At 43.6% G+C, this 24,948-nt stretch overlaps 1 protein-coding gene across 1 annotated transcript in view; it reads left to right on the forward strand.

The window, feature by feature from the left end:
- The first annotated feature begins 457 nt into the window (after positions 1–457).
- LOC119172275 (corticotropin-releasing factor-binding protein) overlaps positions 458–24,948 on the forward strand; it is a 94,506-nt gene continuing 70,015 nt past the window's right edge. Inside the window, exon 1 of the mRNA XM_037423321.2 lies at positions 458–593. Coding sequence (XP_037279218.2) covers positions 480–593 — 114 coding nt within the window. The 5' untranslated portion in view covers positions 458–479. The remainder of the gene's footprint in view (positions 594–24,948) is intronic.

Here is a 24,948-nt window from a genome sequence, read left to right on the forward strand (position 1 = left end):
GTTGCGCTGTAAGTAAATTCACGATGAATGCTGGAGTTGTTCGAGTGTGCGCGAAAGTCCAAACTTTTCCGTCGGCCCAACAGTCCCCACGAAAGATACGGTGAACATTTGGTGCAACGCCTTCGTCGAAAATGCACTAACAGGAGTCTGCAGCTGCCAGGCGGTATACCGGACGGAGCGACTACTAACAAGCCGGCGAAACGGGCCGCCCCACTGCCACGCACCTCTCTCCTCGCAACTTTCTGGAAGCCGCGACTGAGAAGGAGTCCTGGGGAGTACTTTCGCGCCGATCAGCAGCTGTTCCTGCGCAGTCGGCGAGGGAGTTTGGGAGCGCGCTATCCAGCGAATCTTGGGGAGAGGTGGCCGCTCAGGGCGCACCGGACGCAGCCGTCGAGGGAGGGGCCCGTCCGCGAACGCAGTCCGAGCGGCACGCCAGCATCAGACGCCGAGACAGCGCCGCACGGAGCGCACGAAAAGGGATGCTGGTGGCGGCGCGAGCCATGTCCCTGGTACATGTCGGGCTCCTTCTGCTGTGGTGCGTCGCCGCGATGCAGTCCACAGGCGTCGCCGTGGCAACCCCCACTCTGGGAAAGGTACGACCTTTATTCGCGTGGCTACCCACGAAAGAATAACGGGCGCGAAGTTTTCAACTTCGCGAGACAAATGAACAGCTGACGACCTGCGTAAAAGTTTCAACCTCGCCTACCTGTTGCGCTGCCCGCGAACAGTTTATCAAAAGAAGTAGGCCTTTTAGTTTAGGGTTTCCTAGTTGCGCGTGAATTCTCTTTTTGATTTAAAAGAAAGTTTATTTCATCATGACAGTGTTAAAGTGGGATACCTTCATGAGCTATAAGCAATATATATACTTTTTATATGCTGACTCCCATTGCTTGTGGCGTTTACTGACGGCTTAGAGCGTTTAGGTGTGACACCCTCATATTAAATTTTTTTCCCGTCAATAGTCATTTCACCACCCCATTTCTTGCAGGATGTTATGAACTTCGAATGTTCCGAAAGTTTTCCGAGGCAAGCTTTACGTAATCTTTTGTATTTTCTTTTCCTTTTCTTGTCTGAGATGTGATAGGGCCATACTTTAAGTTAAGCAATAGCATCGAATGATGTCTTTTTTTTATTTATAATGATGCCTTTCATTCTCTGTTTCATCCATTTTTGCCCCTAAGTTATAGAGAAACAACAGTTCAAAACTTCATACGCTTTCAATTTTCAGGCAACTAACCAAACACTTGTTGGTCGTAAGGTGTCGCAACTCGGGGCAAAAAGTTGTAGACATCATAGTGGCGCCAATATTATTAAGGAAAGAAAATAGCCACACGAAAGAAGCAAGTCACCATTTACCTTTTTTTGCTAGTTTAATTTACCGCTGATTTCGCTGAATCCTGGAAATTGGATCAGCTTATGCCAGCAGCAACCAAGGCGATTGCCTCATAGCTGTAGCTGTGTCCGTATTTTTTTCTTTCTCAATCGTATAGCTTTGTGCCCCTTGATATTCCTAAAGCTTCTTTTCTCCCTGTTTGCGGAAATGGTGGGGAAATCCGCTCTGGATTTCGCACCGCGATGTGTACTGTCCGTACAACCCAACACTTCCTTTGACCTCGATAAGAAGAACATTAAACTAGCAAACCAGATGCCGCAATTTCTGGTTAAACCCGCTGCTTTCTCTCACTTGATTCTCTCTTTTGCGAAATTCCAGTTTGTTTAGCCACCTTTTCTATTGTAGTCCTGATTCCACATGTTTTCTTTTTTTCTATATACTGAAGTTTATTGGACACCTGCCCCATGTTTTTTTTTCAACTTCGAAAAGCGAAATTCACGGGTAAACAAACAACAGCTCTGACTTAAGGAAGCTGTTCACACTCAATTCAGTTAATCTCAACACTGTAAAACAGAAGTAGTATGGTCTTGCGATGACTTTATGCCAGTTTTTTTTCTCGCTTTCAATTTCCTGTTCCGTTAGAAGTCAGTGAGTGCGTTTCCTGAACAATATTTTAGAGAACGAACATACAGCTTTCGTACCAAGTTGGGCAGTTAGGCAAGTTGGTGCGTATACATTTTTTGATGCAAAAAATGTAGAAGAATAAAGCACAACCGCATAAAGAACAAAAATAACAAGAGAGGGAAGGCACTCAGTGCTTTCTACAGTTACGGCTTTACAGGACATTAGGAGGCAGCGAAGTCCTATCTGATGAACTTTTGTGCTCCGGAGGTTATCTATACTTTGATCGTGGTAAAACGTTTTATAAAAAGCTTACGTGCATATTGAAAATTTCGGTGACTTGGACCTGCACGTCCAGCTAAAATATGCACATGTGCGAGTAAATGTCTCGCATCTAACCGAAACTCTGAATGAAATTTTAACATGCAGCGTCCTCACGAACTCTGCCTCTCTAAGGAATGCGTATACATGTAAACAGATCAGCTCTCATGTTAAAAAGTACCACGTGTTTTGCAACGGTACAGAATAAACTGCACTATAATATTTTACTTGCAGACGTTTTATAGTGCGTTAGATTGGGTATCATATATCTCTTAATGAGAACCTTTAGGGCTTTCCGTACAATTTCCGGCCAACGAAAGCAGTAGAGATCTGCAAGCATTCTGGTGCTGTACTCATTCTTGTCCAAAAAGCGTACTGAATTTGTCGGATAACAATAAAGGCAATGACAACTATGGCTGGATAATTTTCCATTGGCAACTCTGACATATTCTTGCTTTCCATGCTAGTGAAGCTAAGCAACAATATCAACAACAAAGAAAGGAATCAGTATATATAGAACACTATTAACAGCACAAAACAAAATCGCAGAAGAGATTAAGTCCGCGCGCCACAATGCAAGCAAAAAAGCAAAAAAATACTTCAAGAACACTATAAGCATATAAAGGTAGTGGGAACGCAGATGCAAATAAATATGCATGTTAACTCTGGAACTCCTCGTATTATATTTTATTTTTCATGTTGCTTTTTCAGATTGGCTTCCCTACATCACTAGCAGTTAAGTAACATTCGTTTACACGTTATTATATCATACACCTCAGAGTAACAACCACCGATCAGTTGGATTCACATTGACATATAAAACGACCATACCTGGCAATAGAGATGCAAAAAACGGCACTTACTATCTGCAAGTGCGAAGTTTATTAGTATGTCTCGAGCAATAGCACACCTGTGTACCTTGTGCATGGTATTTTTTTAATAAGAAAAGGGGGTTGTAAATTTCAATGCGCTCTTATCGCATCGTGTTAAGAGTGAGCACTTGTACAGTATTTACATTCTATGCGTAAGTGCGCTAAAGCAGCTCTTTGCCACGCGAGACAGAGACAAATGAGACGAGTCGCACGGTGTGCTCTCAGCCAATCTGCTCTAACTGCATCTTTGCGTGTGAAGTAAAGGACACCATGCTATACATATTAAACTCAGGTTCACGCACCTCTTGATTCCCGCAGCGGTATATCATAGATAAAGGTAGAACACTTGCTTAACTGCATGGACTGCACTTTTTCTGGCGTCCCACCTCCGCCGTTGTTTTGTAATTTATTATGGAAATACAAACAAATGTGCAAAGAATGAGAAGGATAGCGGGAGAGGGCAGTCTGACAGCTGCCAAAGGGCATACAGAAGATGTACAACGCGTGCTGGGTTTTCCAGGTGCAGCCAGGAAAAAGAGAACGCTAAGACAGGAATCAAGAAGTATAAAATATACAAAATAAAGGCAATAGAACGCATGTTAAGAGTAAATGTGCTCTGGTGTTTGAAGTTGCAAAACAAGGACGGTTATGAGGCACTCCACACTGAGAGAGACTGAAATAATTTGCGCGTCTTGCGCGACGGTCATAAAAACGTTGTTCGTGTAAGCTGGCGCGTAGAGACGCTCGGCCCGATTTCAAACATGCTGACTGAGGGTCGTCGAGTAGCCGTTCAGTTCAATGCTGGTACAAATAAGTGAAACACTTCAACGCGGCAGGCCTATACGCAGTAACCACGACAATTACCGTTAGATATCTTCCGTTGAATTCTTTTTTCTTAATCTGAAGAATCGTATTATTTGATTCATTAACCAGTGTGGCATAGCACTAACAATATGCCCAAATTTATGTGAACTTCTTTCCAAGTGTTTTGAATCTAAGGGTGTTGCGCACTACGTCTTGCAAAGCAAAGTTTACCAACTGTGTAAATAACTTATATATAATGCATTTATAGCGTAAAATTTTTCTGCCAATTTCCTGTTACTCCTTTTGTAATATATTCCTCGCTGATTTTATTCTTTTCGGAGTAATAATATTTATTAATATTTGTTTACAGTACATTCAAGCCTTTGATTACCGAGAGGATATTCGAAACTGTTTATTACTGCTATTTATTAAAGCAGAGGGGTGGACGTAGCTTGAACAAAAATTTGATACAGGAAATTTCAGTTTCATCTTCGCCCTATAGCGAACTATTTATAAAATGAACTGCGCCTTTATGCAGGACTTTCACCCACCCTCGATGGGATGAAGCAAGGTACACAGACACACGGTTCGTTGTGTGTGTACGTCTTGTGACCGTGAATCTGTTCATGTAATGTAAACCACGAAACACACGTAGTTTGAACCTATCTTACGCGTACGCCGAGAAAACAAAGCGTTAGGGCAGAATCCCGCCTCAATTCTTTTTTATTAGAGGCAGGTGAGTATCAGGAGCATGTTGCTTTAAACTTCACTAACAGTTTTCGTGGTTACATTTTTTGTAATTTGAAGTGCATCTAAAGTAAATTTCCGGAGCCTTCCACTACGGCGTCTCTCATAATTATATGGTGTTTGTAGGACGTTAAACGCCAGTATATAATAATATTAATATAAATATTATTGTTATCGCCATCAGCAATATCTTATTATTATTATTATTATTTTTATTATTTCTCATGGCTGAATGATACTTCTGGACCTTTTTCAGTTGACAGTGTAAAACAATATACCGCACCTTCTCCATTGCCGCTTCTTTCGTGACAAAAGCGTGGATTCCCTTCTTCGACAATGTCAACGAAAACGTTTGAAGAAAGTATTTGAAACTAAGTACGATAGGTGAACCAAGCTTTAACCTAAGATCACTTTGGAACGCAACTATTGAAAAATCATGTGTCCAAGGTTTTGTAATTTCAGCTACATTTACTTTTCGTTATCTGTTGATGCTACCTCTTTTCGTTGAAGTCGAGAACAAACGTTCTTTCTTTTTGAAGCTGTGACAAATTTCTGAATGATAAAGTGCTCCGAATTAGGGTGCGGCTTTTCACGAGATTGAGTCATCCCACGTGTGGTGCGGAACCACGTAAATATCGGCACGCTTTATCCCTGGGATTACGAGAAAGAGCCGTGCACTGATAAAAAAAGTTAAGAAGATAAGTTAATGCACGAGATGAGAAAGACGTGGTCTGCACTAATTTCTAGACGACTGAATCACAGGGAAGCCCTAATATAATGCAGTTCCCATGTCTGTGTCATTTTCATTGCTTGAACTTTTTTTTTCTGCACATGAACATGCTCAGCTTTAAATTCAAAGGTGTGAACAGGTCTTCCGTGATGAGAGATTTTCCGATAATAGAAACTGGTCGCATGCTGGTCGTGACCTAGTGAAAACTACAAACTCTTCCTAACGCTTACGCGCATTAGCATAAAAAGCGTGGTTGTGTTTCTAAATTATATTTATTACTCAGCTATCCTGCCCCAGATACTGAAATTTTTGCGTACCTATGCTCCTGAATGCGTAATAGAATCACTGGAACTTTCCGTTTTTTTTTTCACAGCATTTTATTTGCATATAGCAGGTGTGTTTCTTTGCCCAAGTCAAGAATGGTGTGAGTTTGGTGAATATTTACGCTAATTTACAAAGAGTTGCATATGAGATCTCAGAACTGTGAAACAGTTCATCATATATTTGTGTGTAGACAAAGGAATGTGCAGCAACGGTTTGAAACCGCGAACCTATGAGAGAGGCACAATTAAGATCGCATTGCGTCACAAGCGATGGTTTGATTAGGAAAGCCCGTAACGTATTTTTTTAAGCGAACTCATAGAGTGCGTAAGTGAATATAAAAATTTAAATTGTGCAGCCGTTTCTCATGTGAATGAAATACTATAGGTGACGAAAGTATGCCTACCGCTTACTGTCGTACTTTTATTTTTATATGTTTTATCCATGATGCTGACTGATTTATAAGAAGCGAGGAAAATATTGGAAGTATAAATTCGTGATATCTGGAAGCCAGGCATGTCCACGGAAAGTATTACGACTAATAAATTTCAGGAACTTTTTGAAGAGCCCTACTTACGAGTATTTTTATGTATGTATGTATGTATGTATGTATGTATGTATGTATGTATGTATGTATGTATGTATGTATGTATGTATGTATGTATGTATGTATGTATGTATGTATGTATGTATGTATGTATGTATGCATGTATGCATGTATGTATGTATGCATGTATGTATGTATGTATGTATGTATGTATGTATGTATGTATGTATGTATGTATGTATGTATGTATGTATGTATGTATGTATGTATGTATGTATGTATGTATGTATGTATGTATGTATGTATGTATGTATGTATGTATGTATGTATGTATGTATGTATGTGGTACTCATAAATACTTGCTTCCTTTCCTACAAGCTGACTAAATGTACCAAACCTTTCTGGAAGGACGGTAGATGAATACGCCAGACGTATTAGGATATTAAAACGGCTAAAACTGTGATAACTGACTCCAAATGATACCAATGAAAGTTTAAGAGCTGCTATCAAGTCGAAAGCCTTTATTGTCTTATGCTTACCACCGTCAGTCTGTTCTTGCTTTGGCACATCACCAGGTGGCCACCGGGGCATGCCTCGAATCTGACTAAGCGGTTGCGCTTTGCGTAATGCCGCTGCGCCCGGCGTGTCCAATAATGCTGGAAAGGAGACGCGCTCACCACGTTACATTCTGGCCAACCACGTCTCAATGAGTGCAGGCATTCGCAAAATACACTTGGTAATTTACAAAGTGTCATTGAAAATTTTCAGAATTAATTTTAGTGCGAATGTGAACAGTGAAAATGGACGAAAATATAGCTTGCCGCCTACAAGAACCAAACCTGCGTCCTTAGAATAACATTTACGACGTTCTACGGTGGCGGTAATCCCTCCATCCCCTTTATATTTTGTACGTGATCATTTAAATGGGGGAAAATCAGTAAGCGCTGTCAGTAGCCGTTAGAGGGAGTGTAGAACGTGCTTTTGTGCATGTTGGCATCACGTAGCGCGGGATCTTATGATGAGCTAGTGTCTGACAAATAATCCCTCACACACTACCCTAAACGCATTAATAGTGTCAGAATAATACCGTCGCTACAAAGTAAAGAAATGTGTTAAATCAAAGGCTCGTTTTTTACTTTGTTTGGCAATGTTAATTTCGTATTTGCCCTTACACGATTCGTCTCAGCTCATAGACAATCTTCGCCCCGTCCCCTACACTTCTAGAGCATTGTGGGTTCTAAAGCAAAATCAAGCCTGTTCTTAGTGTAACTCTAATCACAGAGGTCTCCAGGGTCGACATGAAGTATGTGGTTGTTTGCGATTGCGCATGGAAACTGTTATCATCATCAACGATCATGTGCCACAAAATTACGGCAAGTCCTACAACTCCTTACTCACCAAAGGGAACACTGGGTTACCGCAAAAGAAATTATAATAGGAGGACTCTGAGAACGAGTGGAGAATAAAATAAAAAAACAAATGAACAACGATATACACAATCCGAGAGGCTGAAATAAATATATGACGAAATAGAAAGAAAAAATTGTTCACCCCCCCACCCCCCCAAAAAAAAATGGCAGCATATCTACGAAGTGAATGATGGGGAGTGGGGCGAAGCATTCGTCCGTCCATTCGTTCTTGCTTCCGTCCGTTTACGTCTGTGCAACCGTCCATGCGTCCATCCACCCGTCCGTGCGTGCGTCTGTTCGTGCGTCCGTCCCTGCGTTCGTCCATGCATCCGCGCCTGCGTCCATTCATGCGTCCATACATGCATCTGCCTGTGTGTCCGTTCGTCCATCTATTCAGCACTCCAAGTACCACCATCTCGCATCTTTTCATCATATATTCTCCATATAGAAGCACCGTCATCCAGCGGACATCTCAAGTACTAAACGGGAGGTGGCACATGCACACTTTCTTACGGCTTGCGCTTCGGGTTTACTTCCCACCTTTAACCACCTCGAGTTCATGGTATATACTAGTTCACTGTATTCATGGCACTGCGGCTCAACGCTCGCTAAACCTTTCTAAAACCAAGGAGGTTACACCCAGCGAGTATAACGTAGCAACTCTTTCTTGTCAGATCGTGCTCAATGTAAATGCCAATAGCTGCTAATGGGGATCGCAGCGTGCGCGTTACCTAAAGGCCGAATGCTCCTGTCTCTCATTCCCCCTTAACAGCCATTAACATGTGCATTGAGCACTATCTTTTATTGTTCAACAACGCACAGAAGAAATCTCTCACCGGAACCACCTTGGAGGTCAAAATCGTAAGGACCGCTATTTCGGGTATGTGCCACTGGTGGTTACGTACTACTAGGGACGCACAAGCCACGCCATAAGGAGCTTCGCCCCTAGAAAATATTTACTAGGTGGGATTCGATGCCGCATAGCCTAGATACGGAGCCAAGCGTTCTAACCACTTGGATATCGAGAAATACTAGCAGCGCAAACATAGTCTTGTATAACATACTGTAGTATGGGGTGGGCAAGGGAAGTCAGCGTGGTGAGGAGGTATGTCATGGTGAGGAGGAGTAAAAAGGGGAAACACAGATTATAACTATGCACCATCTCCCCGAAGGGAACCCTGATAGGATGCGAAGCAGCAGCGGTACGGCGTTGACCTGGTTGAAACGGGTGTCGACGCGGGTGCTGGAAGAAAAGTTTGAAGGGAAACTCGGTGGAGTGTTTACTGGAGTAAACGTTTGTTTGAAACACAAATACATGGGGGGCGGGATGTACTGAAGACGCCTGCGCTCGGCTTCCTTGAGTCGCGTATCGTCAGTGTTACCCATGAGCCGTCTTTCTCGAATTCTCGAATGCAATCATTGTTCTTCACTTGCATCTTGTCGGTGTCGCTGGTCTTCCACTGCTGACGCTCGCGTTCGGCTTCCCTGGCTCGTGCCTTATTGTTGTTGACGTCACCATTCGCGAACGTGATCAGCTTCGCTGACTCTCGCAACGCCGGTGACAGCCAGAAAAGGTACACTAACGGGAAACATGCCACAACGGCATGCTACCCGTCGGCCCGATCGCGCGGCAAGCAGTGGTGCGCTATCCCCATTGTTGCCACCCCAAGATTCTCGAGGCGCGCGTAGCGCGCGCACCCGCCGGCTCACTGGTTTTGGCTGACATATGGAGAAATGCTGCGTGGGTGAGATGATGCCCACGGGAGGAGTGGGCTCGAGCGTTGCGAGTGGTGCAGAGGGTGAAGCGAGATAGAGCTGACACGCGGTGAGCGCGCGGTATGCGAGGGAGAGAGACGTGACCGCGCACTGCTAGAAGAGCATGACCTACTTGGCACCCCTCCGACCTCTGTGGCGAGGGGAGTGTGCGAACGGAGGGACAGCGTCACACAGGCCGGTCAAAGAGCTGCTTCGCATTTAAAACGTCAGAAGCGGCATTCGAGCCGGCGCGCTATAGTTCTGAAGGTGTATCCTAACTCCCCTGATATCTAGGCACACTAGCATAGCATAGCATAGAATAGCATAGCATAGGATATAATAACATGCTATCGCATAGTACAGCATAGTATAGTGTAATATATCAGTGTAGGATAGCATAGCCTCGTGCAGTATAGAGTGGTGAGGAAGGGAGGCAAATGCAAGTGAGCTTGAGAAGAAGATATGTGAAGTTGAGATGAAGGAAGAGGATGGGAAATAGTAGAACATTGCATGAAAAGAATGAGAAAGAGAGAAATGAAGACCGAGGAGGAAGCCAAGCATCTAGAAGCTTGACGTGTCGGTCGACGGTAAGCACAAGTGGCGAAGGGTCCATTCTTCACTGTGCCGAGCTTGGCCCGAATTCGCGCAAACTGCCTACATTTTTACTAATGATTTCTCTGTAGTAAACGCATGCACTCTGCAAGGATTCGATGCAACTACCTGAGGAGCTTAGAACGACAGTAATTTGAGGTAGTTAGTAAGGATTCATTCTGACGAGTTTCTTTGTTGTGTTTCTTTGTAGTACGAAATTCAGATTTTGGAAGGTGTGTATCGTCTAGTGTATATCAATGCCTGAATATAAAGCAAGGTTTCGATTTGGTCAATAGGAATGTTACCATAATCTAAAACTTTCATGCTTTTTGATCTTTTGAATGTTACTTCGTTGGTTGTGAAGGACGCACCAACACTTACATCTTTTACTCCAATAAAAAAAACGTGCTTCAAATGTTATCGCGTTGTGCAAAATGTGTATTAAACAGAAAAGAAGAGTACTAAAAATATGCAGCAAATATCTTCATCGCAAAGTTCCTGCGCCAAGTACATTGACCGGAGAGAACGAAAAAAAAAGTCACAGCTTTGCCGAAAAGGCAAAGCAATGAACGCGATAGCAACAAATTGGAAGGTCACGCGCAGAGTGGCAACTAGATATAAACGTGTCCCGCATTTCTCACGCAAAAATGACACACAAAACGTACTCACAGGTACAGATGAATGCGAATAAGAGTCTCAGTTGTTACTTCGCCGTGTACGAAAAGCGCGCCTTCCGCAAACGGAGGTCGTGCAACGATTGCAGTAACCTTTGTGCGCCCGGATACGACAGCAGAATTGTTCTGAAGAAATCTGAACGCTAGCCAAAACGTACGGTTCACCGCAGTGAAAGATAAGGGCGCGCGATTGAGTGTACACTCACTTATTCTCTACGCGGGCCAAAGTACGCGTGAGAGATGAGAGCCGCCATGCGCTCACTGCGCCATCTTGCTGATAATGCTGAAAACACGATACTTCCCCCCACCCTCTCCGAGATGACCGCAAACAGCGGTAAGATGTAGATATGAATAGCTCGCCATTTGAACGTTGAGGGTAGTTCCCCTCGGTGGCTGATCAATAGTCAGCTAAGAGCTGACGGTACCTCAATCAATTCTGTGGGTGTATTTTGTGACGCACTTGTATTTTGACCAATATGTAAATATGTAAAATGATAACAGTGTTGATATGAAAGGCAATAGAGAAAAAAAAAACCTCGGACACTTAGTGGTTGACGCCTCGCGTTCACGACGCGGGGGTCCCATGTTAGATTTCGCGCGCCGGAGTCTTTTTTCTGACATTTTTTTCTTTTTTTGCCTTTTGATATATACAGATACATGTACATATGTGGTGCATGACATCGACGCCGACGCTGACGCCGGCGGTGAAATTCAACCGAGAGTGTCCACATAATAGCTATCGCAGTAAAAGAAGCCGAGTTTTTCACGGATCATTAAACATAAAGACCTTGGCTTCTCCTTTGAAGGATGCCTAGTGCAGTGAAGCCGACACTCTGCAAAATGGGAGAGTGTCTATTCAAAAGCTGCGCGCTCATGCTACGGGCTTCATATTATGTAGGTACACAAAAAACTATGATGCACAGAAAATATCAGTCACATAGTGAAGTAAGAGAGCCCAGGTGCACGTATTTTGTTTCTTCAATTTGAAAACGCGTCGTGCAAGAAAGCTTCCTAAACAGTGACGAAGCCTCTAGAGTATTCGTTATTAGTCAACCTTGAGCCTTGGCAACGAAAAAATTTGCGTGTGTTTAGCGTAAAATGAACTTGATGGAGGAATATAAAATCAACCACAGTTATGCAATTGTCAAAGAAGTGACGTGCAATAGGGATGGAGGGGGAACTAGGCTCCCCTTAAATAAATATATCACCCTATTTTGTCTCCATTTTACAAATACCAGATACAATATTCTCATAATAACTTACCCCTTTTAGCTTTGTAAAACAGGGCTATGCATTTGTGCCCAGTTGCTACACATTTAGCCAGATACCACCAACTCTCATTTGTCGACTTTGAAACTCCTTTTGCAATGTAAATGAGCTTACTGCAAACGAACGTTAGTTAACGTTTGTGGGAAGGGCATCAATGAAGTTATTTGCTTCTTCAGCGCCCAACACATTGAAAAGCAGTTTGTGCGACCTGTGGATTTATTTGTCTATCGGGCATTATTGTTACAATATTCTGCATTGAGGTGCAGTTTTAATGTTGATTCGTATTTTTTTCGGTAGCCTTATTAGTGCGATACTTCTAATATTCGTTACTGGCGCTTGTTTCTTCTGGCTTCTTATGTGTATAATTCACTCTGATTAAGATAGTAGCGATAAGATAACGACTGAAAAGAACGTCCCATCCGCTCTATCAAGTATGTACGACACTACTCATAGCACCTAGTTTTTCTAGAAACTACCAAATACTCAAAACCGTTATAAAATATCAGGCTGGCGCGCGCTGCCAACAAGCAGCTGAATTTTGAAACGATCCCGACTGCTTAAAATAAATGTATACGTGGTAATGGTATAATTCGCACGTAGCTGTTAATTAACGAGACCTGTCTACTATGATATCTTGGTGTAATGGCACTACGAATAGCCATGGTTGGACCTAGAAAATGCACTTCAAAAACGCAATGCTTCTCCGTGGGACCTCCAGAAATCTAGTAATAATGACTTACAAAATGATGAGGAAAAAAAAAACATGCCAGAAATATAGAAAAAGGTCTTGATTACTTACACTAGTTTTTTGGCTTGAGAGGTGCCAAAAATCTAGTGGTCTTATTTGAGAGAGAAAGAAAAAAAAGAAAAAAACTGCTGTTCAACTGGTATATAGATCGTCGGAGTCGAGTCCAGCCTCGCTTGTGATTTCGAACCCATCACTTATGAACTATGCAGTGCTTCGCTTGACTTCGCAAGAAGCAGCTCCGATGGGTTGCTCGGCAGTGATATTGTGGGATGTTGATGAGGGTAAAAAATATAGCGGGGACAAGTAGCGAGCCATGCGCTAACTCTATTTTTCTCAACTATTTAAAGTTCTATCGATCCCCTCTTCTGATTTGCCTCACGCTTGTGCTTCAGACTAACACCCTGAATAATCTAGAAAGCTCGAAAATTTTTGTGGCACATTTTATTGGGCCCATTTGAAGAATAATGGAGGCAATCGGCATCAGTAGTAGGCCTCCAGTGCCACTTATAAAAAGGCTTATGTCACGTAAGCATACGCCAAGTTAGGTGTCGTAAGTCGGGTAAGTTGAAATAATCAAACCAGTGCGCCAATATTACCGCTTGCTCATGATACAACTTTTAATTGGATGATACTATTTTCATGCCAATCCCGAGATCACTAGGATGAAAACAAATGCGCAAGCCCTACCAATCATGAGTATACTTGTTTGTCTTTCTTAAGTCAATCCCATGCACTCCCGAGAAAAGTTTTGTTTTAAAAAAAGATAAGATTGTATGGGTGTGTGTCGCTTTCAGAGGAGTAGACGTATCACTAGCAAACATTTTTACTTGATATAAATCGCATCTTTCTACATCGGCGTTTCTTCGCATATTATTACCAGCATGGCAGTAGCGAAGCCGTGGCAAATCAGCGTGGCACTTGCGGGGCCTGTTCGACGGACGCAGAAAGTCAAGAGCTCTTGACGGATTAGGACTCCGAAGAAAGTGGATATAAAGTGGCTCTGTCAATTTAATTCAGTAGTCAGAAATATTATTATTATCATTATTATTATTATTATTATTATTATGTGCACACACAGATACAAAAGGACACAAAAGAAACAGTAACAGAGCAAGCTGGCGATTGCCACCTGGTGGGACACAACGCCTGCTCACTCTTTCGGGAGGAGGGAAGAAACAGAGGAAACAAAGATTAGAGGGGAGAAAGACGAAAGAAGATAAAAAAATAACTTTCACGGGTACGAGTTAAAACATAAATAAAAATAATCAAAAACAAAAAAGAGACCGTGTTAAAACGGGTGGCCAGGACGGTTTGGTTCATAAATGTAAGGAGAGCTCGGTGGGCGTGGTCGCGTCTGGAAGCACTACCACTCGAAAAGTGGTAATCATCTAGGGTCGCGCACTCAAGTCCTAGGAATTTATATTCCTTAATCAGCAAAGACCGATGCGTAGCAAATGTCGGACAGTGCACTACGAGATTCTCAAGTGTTTCGCAGAAGCCACAAGCTGCGCACAACGGACTGTCCACACGCCCTTGATGGTGTAATCGTTCACGCACCAGCACAGAGCCTACTCTTAGTTTTTACAACAGCGCTCGGGAACTACGAGGCAAGCCACGGCCACGAAAACGGGGGAGGGAACGATCCATTTGCCACACGTTGGTCTGGGTGCTGCTTCAGGAGGTGTCGGCGTATAGCCAGACGAACGTTATCTATCGTACATAGAATTCCCGGACAGTCACAGCCATCATGGTTGCATGACGAAGCAAGGCGATCCGCATCTTCATTGCCCGCAATAGCCACGTGCGAAGGTATCCACTGTACAGCTAGGCATACCCCACGTGAAAGAATATTGTTAATAGATTCGATGATGCTGCTCAGAATAGGGCTGTCCGTCTCTTTGCTAATGAGTCTGCTAAGAGCACCACGAGGGTCGGTGAGGGTGATAACAATCTATGCTGGTAACCCTTTTTGTACGTACTTAAGGGCGACATCAATCGCTGCTAGCTCAGCCGTCACCGACGATGAGGGGTGCGGTATTTTAAACAACCGCATGATATCGGTTGAAGGGCAGAAGAAAGCTGCAGAAGCGCTCAGGCCATCGCTGCGTACAAAAGCGTCCATAAATACTTTTGCATAGTCTCCGAATTTTTCCAATAAGCGTGAATAGGCTAATTGGTATAGTTCCGAAACAGGTTGGTCACACTTTTTGCGCATTCTTGGAATTGACAGATGGGTAGGGAAGGCACATGGCCTGTGCTCTGTCGATGTTGGCAACTCAATAGTTTCACCGCTATTGCCAGTGATGTCATTGAACAAAGCCGCCATTTCACCCATCCTAGAAAGTGGGCGGTGTAACAGCCTCTGAAGGAGTGTCTTGCCATGTTGGGCTTGGTTCAGACGCTCAATATGATGTAGTGCTCCTGGTCAGCTTGCAGTCTTAGCGGTAACTGGTGTGCTTCAGTCAGTAGTGGGACGGAACAGGCTTCATGAGGTAAGCCAAACAGTGCTCGGAGGGCAACACGATCATCCCGTTCCAGCTGAGACAGTAACGCAGGTGGTACATTCAAGACTGGCAAGGCATACATCATGCAAGAGACTACAGCTGAATGGTAAACCTGTAGTGCCGTCTTCTGATCAATGCCATCACCCCTAGCTGTCAAGGTGGCTGCATACTTGAACAGGGACAGCGATTTTCGCCTCACAGTTTTAACAGCAGAGCGCCAAAAAAAGTGATCACCGTTGATTACACCCAGGTAGTGATGTTGGTGTACCCACTGTATCGGTCTGTCTCCGAAGTAAAGCCTGCTGAGGCTTCGACTAGCGCGTTGCCTTGGATGATACGCGATCACGGCTGACTTCGCAGGTGAAACCTGCAGGCCAACTTCCACCAAGTATTCTGAAGTTGCATTCAGAGCTTGCTGCAATATACCACAAAGACGTGGACCATGGTGTGACAGACCACTGACCCAGAGTGCGATGTTATCAGCATAAATCGCTATGCCTATAGGAAAGTCACATTTTTGCGGTAATCGGTCTGGAAGTCCAGCAAGTACGCCGTTATGAGAAGCGGGGACAAGACGCTGCCTTGCGGGACGCCACATTTATCAGCGCTATGTTGACTCTGTACTTCTACAATGCGCACTTCCATTCTGCGCTCAGATAGAAAATCACGGAGGGAGTGTAACAGACGACCTGAAATTCCTCCATTCAGCAGTGCACAAGTAATCGCCTTATGTGACACCGGGTCAAACGCTTGCTGTATGCCAAAAAATAGGAACATACACTAAATGCTTGTTCGCTCGAGCAGATTCAAGCGATGATACAAGATCTGCTATGCTGTCGAGGGCTGAACGGTGGCGACGAATACTGCTCATGACATCAAGGAAGAAAGTGAGCTCCTGTAATTTGGTGTCCAGATGAAACAGCACCATACGTTCCATCAGCTTCATAACATTAGAAGTTAGTGATATTGGCCGGTATAACTTCAGGAGTTGTGTAAGGCCACCAGGATTTAAAATTGGCTTCACCACAAACGACTTTCATGCAGCAGGAATCATACTCGTTTCCCACACTTTGTTGTATTCGTCCAGGATACATTGATGAAAGACCTCCTTAATGTTTGGCAAGGCTTGGTACGTAACACCATCTTCGCCTGGGGCAGTGCGACGTTAACAGAGGCTAAGTGCATGACGCAGCTCTGCCTCATCCATCTCGCATGGAGGTTCATACAAAATTGTTACGGAACGATGACTGGCGTTGTTCTGTTGACATAGGACAAGTGAAAATATTGGTAAAATCTTCCGCAATGATTTTCGGTGACCATCCAGTCGTGATGCACAATGCTGTAATTGGGTACTTGCAGATTTCAGGTGTTCGGAGAGCCTTCAGTATTCACCATACACTCCCAAAACAGCTCGCTATATGCAACGAGCTACACAACGCGGCCCAGCTTCTTCGACGATGTTGTTTTGTGTGCCACCTAATGGGTGCATCTAAGCGGTTATAAAAGTCCAATCAGAGCTTCTTTTGAAACGCTGTGCCCTGCTGTAATCACGTCGTCGACAAGCATGTAGTCTCAAGAGCTTTAGGTCAGGGTTCGGCTTGTCTATGCTTCGCAGTCGTCGTACTGTACCTTGCTGCAGACAATCACCCACTAGTGTGAACAGGTGATCGTGTGATGGCGACCGCGCAATCAGCTGACGGAACTTGTCCCAATTTGTCACTGTGTAGGCGGCACTCTGGCTGCTAGGAGAATTCTCTGGAACCAGCCAAATGGGCAGATGATCTGAACCTCATGGGTGAGCTTCGCTTGACCATGCAAGACGCACATCTCTCGTTGATATGGCAAGATCAGTGGTTACTTACTAGATATGAATTTGCTAGATATGAAGCATCTTATCAGCGAGCTCCTCTGCACATGCACGTCACCTCCCTCTTTATCTCATTTCTCCTCTAGCGATCCCTCCCCATGGGTTTACACCCCCATGGCACATGAGCGCCTCCTCTTTCTCTTCTCTCCTATACTCCCCACTCTTTTGCCTCGCAACGACGACTCAGGTAGCGTCTGCTAGCAAGTTTATTTGTTGAAAAAAGGGACTGCTGAATTGCAAAACCGTGCGATAGACATGTATATTCGATCATTCCAGCGGCTATAGATGGCGCGACAATAGGTTAAAATGGCGGACAAGACGGTGCTGAGGTGCACGCCTCAGGCAGCAAAGCTCGTCAGGCCCTTTAGTTTCACTGCAGACAACACTTTCTCTCGCTAAAGAGACACATAGTTGTTTGAATGAAAACTAATCAGCGCTTATAAATACCGGGAGACTGAACTGTGTCGAAGACCTATCACCGTGTGCCAGATTCGGAAAAAAATTGCGTGGCGCCGCCTGCGTCGCTGGAATGACCGAATAGGCACTAGATCTGGACCTCCAAGGTAGTGCCAGTGAGATATTTCTTCTGTAAGTTGTCAAAGAATAAAAATTCACAGCATGCGTACCAACTAAAAGCGCACTACGGCTGTCTGTGTCAAATCGGAGTCTTCTGTTTCTCGATGCCCATTAGCAGCAGTCATCCTCATGTTCCAGTTGTAAACAACGGTAAATCACTGCGTACTTCGTGCCTACCCAGGTTTTTGTCCTGTGCAACGCCTCGATGAGTGCCTGCCTCAACGGCGATGCCAGTGTTAGCGTTAGCGCCCATTGATTCCCTTTAGTGGGAGATGATGTAATTTTTTCCTTACTTAACTGCTTGTAACTCTCTTGTAAGCGTTAGTTTTCTTGTCACGAGTGAAACTTTCTTATTTGATCAGACAAGCCACGATAAAAATATTCACCTGTCCCCAAGAGCATGCCATTGCTTCGCTAGCACAACATTTTCGCAGAACATGCCAACAGCAATGTGTACGAAACTCGGCAGAGAGTGTGAAGCAGTGAAAAAAAATGAACTCGCATCTGCGTACTTTGCTGGCAAAGGTCGTCAAAAAACGATAACCTTCTGTCTAAAGAGCGACAGAATAAAACGTCTATTTGACGTTCTGCTCGAGAAGATCGTCATCCTTAGTCCGGGATCCCACTGGCTCGGGGCGAAGCAAGCAGGCGCTGCGCTGCGTGAGAAGTGGATGCGATTTGGCAGTAATTTCAAGAAACTAAAGGTTTTCTGGAACGCACAACCACTTGTAGGTGGCAGCACCATGTCGTTTTAGTAAGCCGCACAAAACGCCCGCTTTTATTTTGATAGCGTCACATTGCCAGTGAAGCGTAATAAGCACAGTGGCCTTTAGAATCACGTATCTGTGCATTTTAGGAATAAAGTACACACTAAGTTATACTTGTGTATCGATGTTACCCTCAAATATGCTTAATACTTGCTTTTTGATTGACAATGCTCGCAAGTATGAATGCAGCAAGCAGATCAAGACGAGTAGGTGTTGAGGATGTGCCTAAACTTTCGCCTGTCAGCTGAATCGTGTGACACACAAACCAATGGAAAGACGGACTGTAGAAGTACCTCAAGAAAGACTATCGTCTGAAAGAAGGACCATGACATGATATTGTAATAATTCCCAAGCACTACCTAACATTTCAGCGATTGCACCTGTCAAACACAAGGCTTTTACTTGACGTCTCCCCACGGGACATTTTGATTACATGGGACAAATCCTAATTGCAGGGTCAACGCACATGTTATCACTCCGAATTGAGGTTGGCTAGATTTAGTTAACAATAACTATGTATGGCACTGCTGTTAGAATAGTACCGTTAGTTTCTTTATATACTTGATGCAATGATTGAATTTTCAACCAATTTGAAAAATCCATTAATTCACAGATTCAGTGCATCTCTGAACGCTAGTGAGTGTTAATCGTCTAAGTTCGCAAGAGGCCTCATACGGTCAGCATGGAAAGCAGAATTTACAGAATGCTATGTGGCAAAAAAAAACAAAAACAGCAACTTTGGGACAGCTACACTCTAGTGGAGTGAGGACAGAACAATCAGCGGAGCTAATGACATTTCTCTTTTTTTTTCCTCCTCCCGTAGCTTCACTTTCCCATCCCCTTTTATGCTACAGTATACGCGATTATACTATGAGCCACATATTCTTCTTCTGTTTTCACTCAATCGTTCATCTATTTTCTTTCATTTTCTCTTGTGCTATTTTTCTATCACTTTTCAGTACACGTTAATTTCTCTTTTTCTCACTCTGTGTAGCTTATTTTTATTTCCTTCTTCCATTTCCTTTTCTCCCTTATCTCTGTCTCCGTACACGTGTTCTCGAACATTGTATTCATTCCATCCTACCTCGCACAAGTCGGCTCACATCATGCGGGAGCGAAACGGAAAATGAAAAGGGGGCGAGGAGAATACGTGCCGGGTCATGATGGTAATAATTTGTGTTCGCACTACTCTGAGCGACGAAAAGCTTAACGAGCCCTGCCGTTATAACTTAAGGCCCAGCCTGTAAGAAGTGTGGAGCTGGACGGCCTTTATCGTTTCTCTTTAGTTTTGTCCGTCTGTCCATCCGTCCATCCGTCTGTCCGTCCTTACGTCTGTGTGTCTGTCTGGTCGTTTGTACATCCGTCCGTCCGTCCGCTCTTATCACATTAGAGCACGTATAGGACAGACGGAAGCAAGCACGGACCCTTCGCCCCACTCGTCATCGTTCACGCCGTAGATATGCTGTGAATTTCTTATTTTAACAGCGCCATCTATCTTTTTTAATCGTTGACTATACGAAAACCACTACCGCCATCTATTGTTATTATTCCCAAAGACATACAGAAACAGCGCCATCTATAGAGCAACTTATAAACTATGGGTCACTTCATATTACTACTACTTCTACTACAGAGGAGGGAATGACCCACGGCGTAAAGAGCTTCGCCCTTAAAAAAAAAGCATTTTTTGTGGGACTGGCTTGCATAATTTTTTAAAGTTCACTGCTGTCTTGTAAGTTTCCTAAAAAAGATTAAAAAAAACTTTCTCCTCGTAGAATCATAGAGATGGGAATCCTGCTTTATTATATAGGAGTTAAGAGTATGAGCTTGCATAGTTTTGTCGGTTCATTGGTGATGCGTGACCAAATAGAGCCATAAACTGCCACATTGACACATCAATAGTTCATCAAGTTCTTGTCAGAGCACAAAGCAACTTCGCATGGAAAGTAAGTGTATTGTAGTCTACAGAACCATTAAATAATATTGTTCTGCTTCAAAAAAAAATATTCACACACAATCTTTCAATGTTTTGCCCATTTTCATTCAAGCGTAAATAAATTACAAATTAGTTTATATGAAATATCTCTTCATAAAAATATTGAATAGCACTTCGCCTAAATACACAGTAAACTTCGCATTGTCATGTTGAACAGTATAGCCATACTCGCAGTGCAACGCATGCTTGTACCAGAAAAATGCTTTTTGTTCATCACACTATTTTCATTGTTATCAGGTAACGCTTCAGTGACGGCAGTAACACCAGCTGTCATCGGAAAGCGAAAATTGGAAGCTCTCTGTATTTCTACAATTGAAATGTATTCGTCGAGTGCAGTGAGCACAGTGCATCCGCCAACAATGCGTAAAATGTGGAGTGGTCGCCGCTGGAGTGGGACCGCCACTTTCAAATGATTAAAAAGCTGATTTAGAAAGTTCTGGCAAAGAGAATAACAACTTTAGTACCTTTTTGCACGAAGCGGAGTCATTCAATCATAATATTACTATGAGAGGAGTGAATTAATGTAGAATCGAGTAGCGGCCTTTACCAGGAGTAAGGTAATTTGAGCCTGCAAAGCAGATTCTTCAGCTGCCTGCGTAATTATTGGAATCTGCGTGTTTCTAAGCACAAATTTAATAAAAGTTGCTGCACGGACGGAATGGCAAATTACCTTTCCCGTTTTCTGCATGCGCCTGTGCTTTTGCACGAAGTCTTAATCAAAGAGTTCAATTAATGTTCCCAATTGGTAGATACAGTGTATATACTCTAATAAGCGATGATTGCAAAATAAAATAGCAGACTGATAATTACGGTGGTCATACTCCCGACGTGTTTCACATCATCCCCGCCCTTTCCGAACCTTAATAATTATTTCAGTACTAATACCTTCAAAAAAAAAAAAAACGGGTGCGTCCCACACCTTTTTTTTCTTCAACAGGATCATCTCTCTTCGCTTCCCCTTACCCTGGTATTAATAGACAGAATATTTTTGTTTCATTTTTGCCTTATTTCTTTTTTTCTTTCTTGCTTCGTTTTTTCTTTCCTTCTTCTATTTCTTTTTTGTGTTTTTTCTTCTTTTTTCTCCTCTCTTTCTTTCTTTCTTTCTTTCTTTCTTTCTTGTCACACCATGTTTTTTCCACATTCGTTTTGTTTTCGAACTAGTACACCGCGAAACACTTGCAGGGCAATTATCAGCCTCACAAGTTAAGGAAAACAACACAGTCGATCTCTGTAAAATCCGAAAATGATTGAATGTCTGCAAAGGGGGGCGGGGTGCTGCTGGACCTACAGTACTGAAACAGATCAGAAGATAACAGATGCCCAGCGGTGCCGCAATATGGCCTTCCAGACACGTTGATACTGCTGTTTTCGTCATCACACTACGTTAGTTAAACGGTACCTAAAATGACCACTAACTTTGACCCTGCTTAGTTATTAGCCTTCCCTTGGTTAAACTAATACGCATTGGTACTTGCCCCCTCCCCAAGAAGCTTCGTAAACAATGATGGAAGCTTTTCTCCTTCGCCTGAAGGCAAACGAACGAAAGTAATAGCTTCAGTGGAATTTTAGTTAGCACAGACGTAGGCGGGGGAGGGGGAAGGCAGAGAGGCACCGTGCAATCTAATGGGGCAGTAAAAGTGTGGGTACCATTTCCGCCCTAGCCTCAGTACAACATTTACTTAGTCGGATTTCTCCACTCAAAGTTCAACGTGTGCTAGGCTACAGTAATCGAGGTGGGGGGCAATAGTAGCAGCCATAGGTCTCCGATGTATTGAAAGTTTAAACTGTTTGCTTTCCATTTTATTTGCAGCGATAAGCAGGTGGTTCGGGGTGCCTCCCTCAGGGCACGGTTAATTTACTTACACACGGGTATTAAAGACGATATTCTTTCTTGGGGACCTTCGAAAAAAATTTTGATCTGTATGTGTGTCTGCTTATCCACCCTTACGGGACCGGGTACTCTGAACGGCACCAGTCGATACGCCGAACAGTCGACCCCATCCGCAGCGCCCAGCGATGTTGCTCAAGATTGAGCGTGCATACTTCTGCGATTTTCCATTAAAAATCAATTATTGCGCATATCTGAAGCCCCATAACAACACGTATATATTCTGTATGTTCTTCTTTTACTAGAAAAGGCATACATAAGTGATTCGAAGGACCGTAGCGTTTATCACGCTGCGCTGACCATGCAACGCTTGCACGAAGAGGCGAGTGTTTCTAACGCTTTGCTAAGACGACATGGTGGGGGCACCTATTCGTCGCCTTGCGTTATACACCTTATCACCTCTGAGACGCGCGCGCACGCCCGTCTTAAAGCCGCGCGTTTCACTTTCCAAGAAAACTGCCAGATAGCGCTCATGTCTCACGTTTGACGAGACTTGAAGCGCTCGTTCGCCTCCGCTGCACGCTCGACGCACTCTATAACGCAGCGCCTACAGAATGTCATTCACCAAGTTTTTTGCGCAGAACATCAAATAAATGTTCTGTTCACTCTCTTCACACGCAAGACTATCGTCTTTCGACGACATTTGCAGATTAACGTGCAGATTCGGGACCAATTTTTTCAAGGAATTCTGGAGCACTTATAAAATCGCAGGAGACCAACAACGGCAAGCCGACACTGCATGAGTCCCTTCCCCTCTCTATCCAGTGCCCCTTCATACGCATTTTAATAGTCACAAAAGTGGAATCTGAACTTTCCCATATATATATACACAGATATAATGAGATCTAACAGACAGTAATGCCAAGGAATGTACAGGGGAAGTTATTAGAACCAATTGAATGTAAATAAGAAGAAAGAAAAGTGGATGAAAAAATAACCAGCCGTGAGAAGGTTATATATATATATATATATATATATATATGTGTGTGTGTGTGTGTGTGTGTGTGTTTTAGAGATGGCCGATTCATTTTCTTCATCAATTGTCGAATAATAGTTCACTGCCGTAATTGTTCCGTGAATCTTTATCGAGAAGTGTTTTCGTCTGTTAATTGATTTTTACGCATATAAGCGGACTCAGAGAAAGACACTAATCAGTCCCGAGTGTTTCTCGAGCCAAAACCACATTGAATATATGAGGCACGCACTGATGGAGGACTCCCAAAATTTCGACTACTTGTTCTTCAGCGGGCACCTAAATTTAGGTACACATCACTCTAGCGTTTTTGCTTCCGTCGAAAAGGTGACCGCCACGGCAGGAATCGAGAATGAGTCGTTCGGATCATCAGCCGTGCCTCGTAACTATACTGCACCACCGCAGCAGCTGGAATAGCATAATGCCTAATAACTACTGTGGTTTAACGTCTCAGAACTACAATATGGTTATGGGAGACGCCGTCGGGGAGGGCTCCAGAAATTTTCACCGCCTCTTGTTCTTTAATTTGAAGCTATATGGAAGTACACAGGCTTCAAGCATTTTCGCCTTCACGAAAAATGTGGCCACCATGGTGGGGATTTGACCCGGCGACCTGCGGGTCAACAGTGGAGCACCTTAAACACGAGACCACCGTGGCGGGAAGGGTGCCATCGAGCATGGTGCAAACAGTCGAGATGTGTGCTCTGCGAAAATTCACTGTCGAACTCGATTTTCGGTGGTCGCTTTATGTGGCTGATGTCAACGCTACAAGATTAGTTAATCTGGTAATGTTTCGTTCATTTCATGCGTCTACAAACGCATGGAAAACATGAAAGGCGCCTTTACAGCAACGCCAGAAAAGGAAGTTCTAGAAAAAGCAGCGAACTGCTATACGCGTCATTGAGACAAATTCAAGAAGGTTTAATAAACTTCCCTGGTAGACTCCCATAAGGAATCGAGCGCGGAAGTTTTATTTATTTTTTTTGTTTGGACACGTGATTCATTCACACACGGACGAACTCGAAGGCCGAGGAACGCAGTAATACGAACTCCAAGCAAGCAAAAGCTCGGGTCGCACGCGTATATCACCAAAGCTGTGGCTTGCCCTGCTTGCTGCATCGTCGTTGTCTCACATTCTTGCCTAAAATTTATTTTTTTTTCATTCATCCTTCATTCATTGCTGTGGCTACCAGTACTTAGTTGGAAGGTCTTGCCCCTTGTTTAGAAATCAATGCACGAGAGACACCTAAACGACACCATTTCAAGCATTTCTTTGCTTTGTAACCGCTTGAGTAAAGGATCAAATGGAACCTAAATGTTTTCAGTGCATTTTATTGTGCATAATACATGAAGAGCTATTCTGGAAGACAGCCGAACTCTAGATTATCACCATATATAGCATAAAGACTCAGGATGACTTAAGCTAGTTGTACCCTCTGCATACAGTACCATCGGTAATTGATTGATTGATATGTGGTGTTTAATGTCCCAAAACCACAACATGATTATAGGAGAGGCCATAGTGGAGGGCTCCGGAAATTTTGACCACCTGAGGTTCTTTAATGTGTACCTAAAATGAGCACACGGGCCTACAGATTTTTCGCCTCCATTGAAAATGCCGCCACAGCAGCCGGG

Source organism: Rhipicephalus microplus, chromosome 4, assembly GCF_043290135.1.
Source record: "Rhipicephalus microplus isolate Deutch F79 chromosome 4, USDA_Rmic, whole genome shotgun sequence".
Lineage (NCBI taxonomy): Eukaryota > Metazoa > Arthropoda > Arachnida > Ixodida > Ixodidae > Rhipicephalus > Rhipicephalus microplus.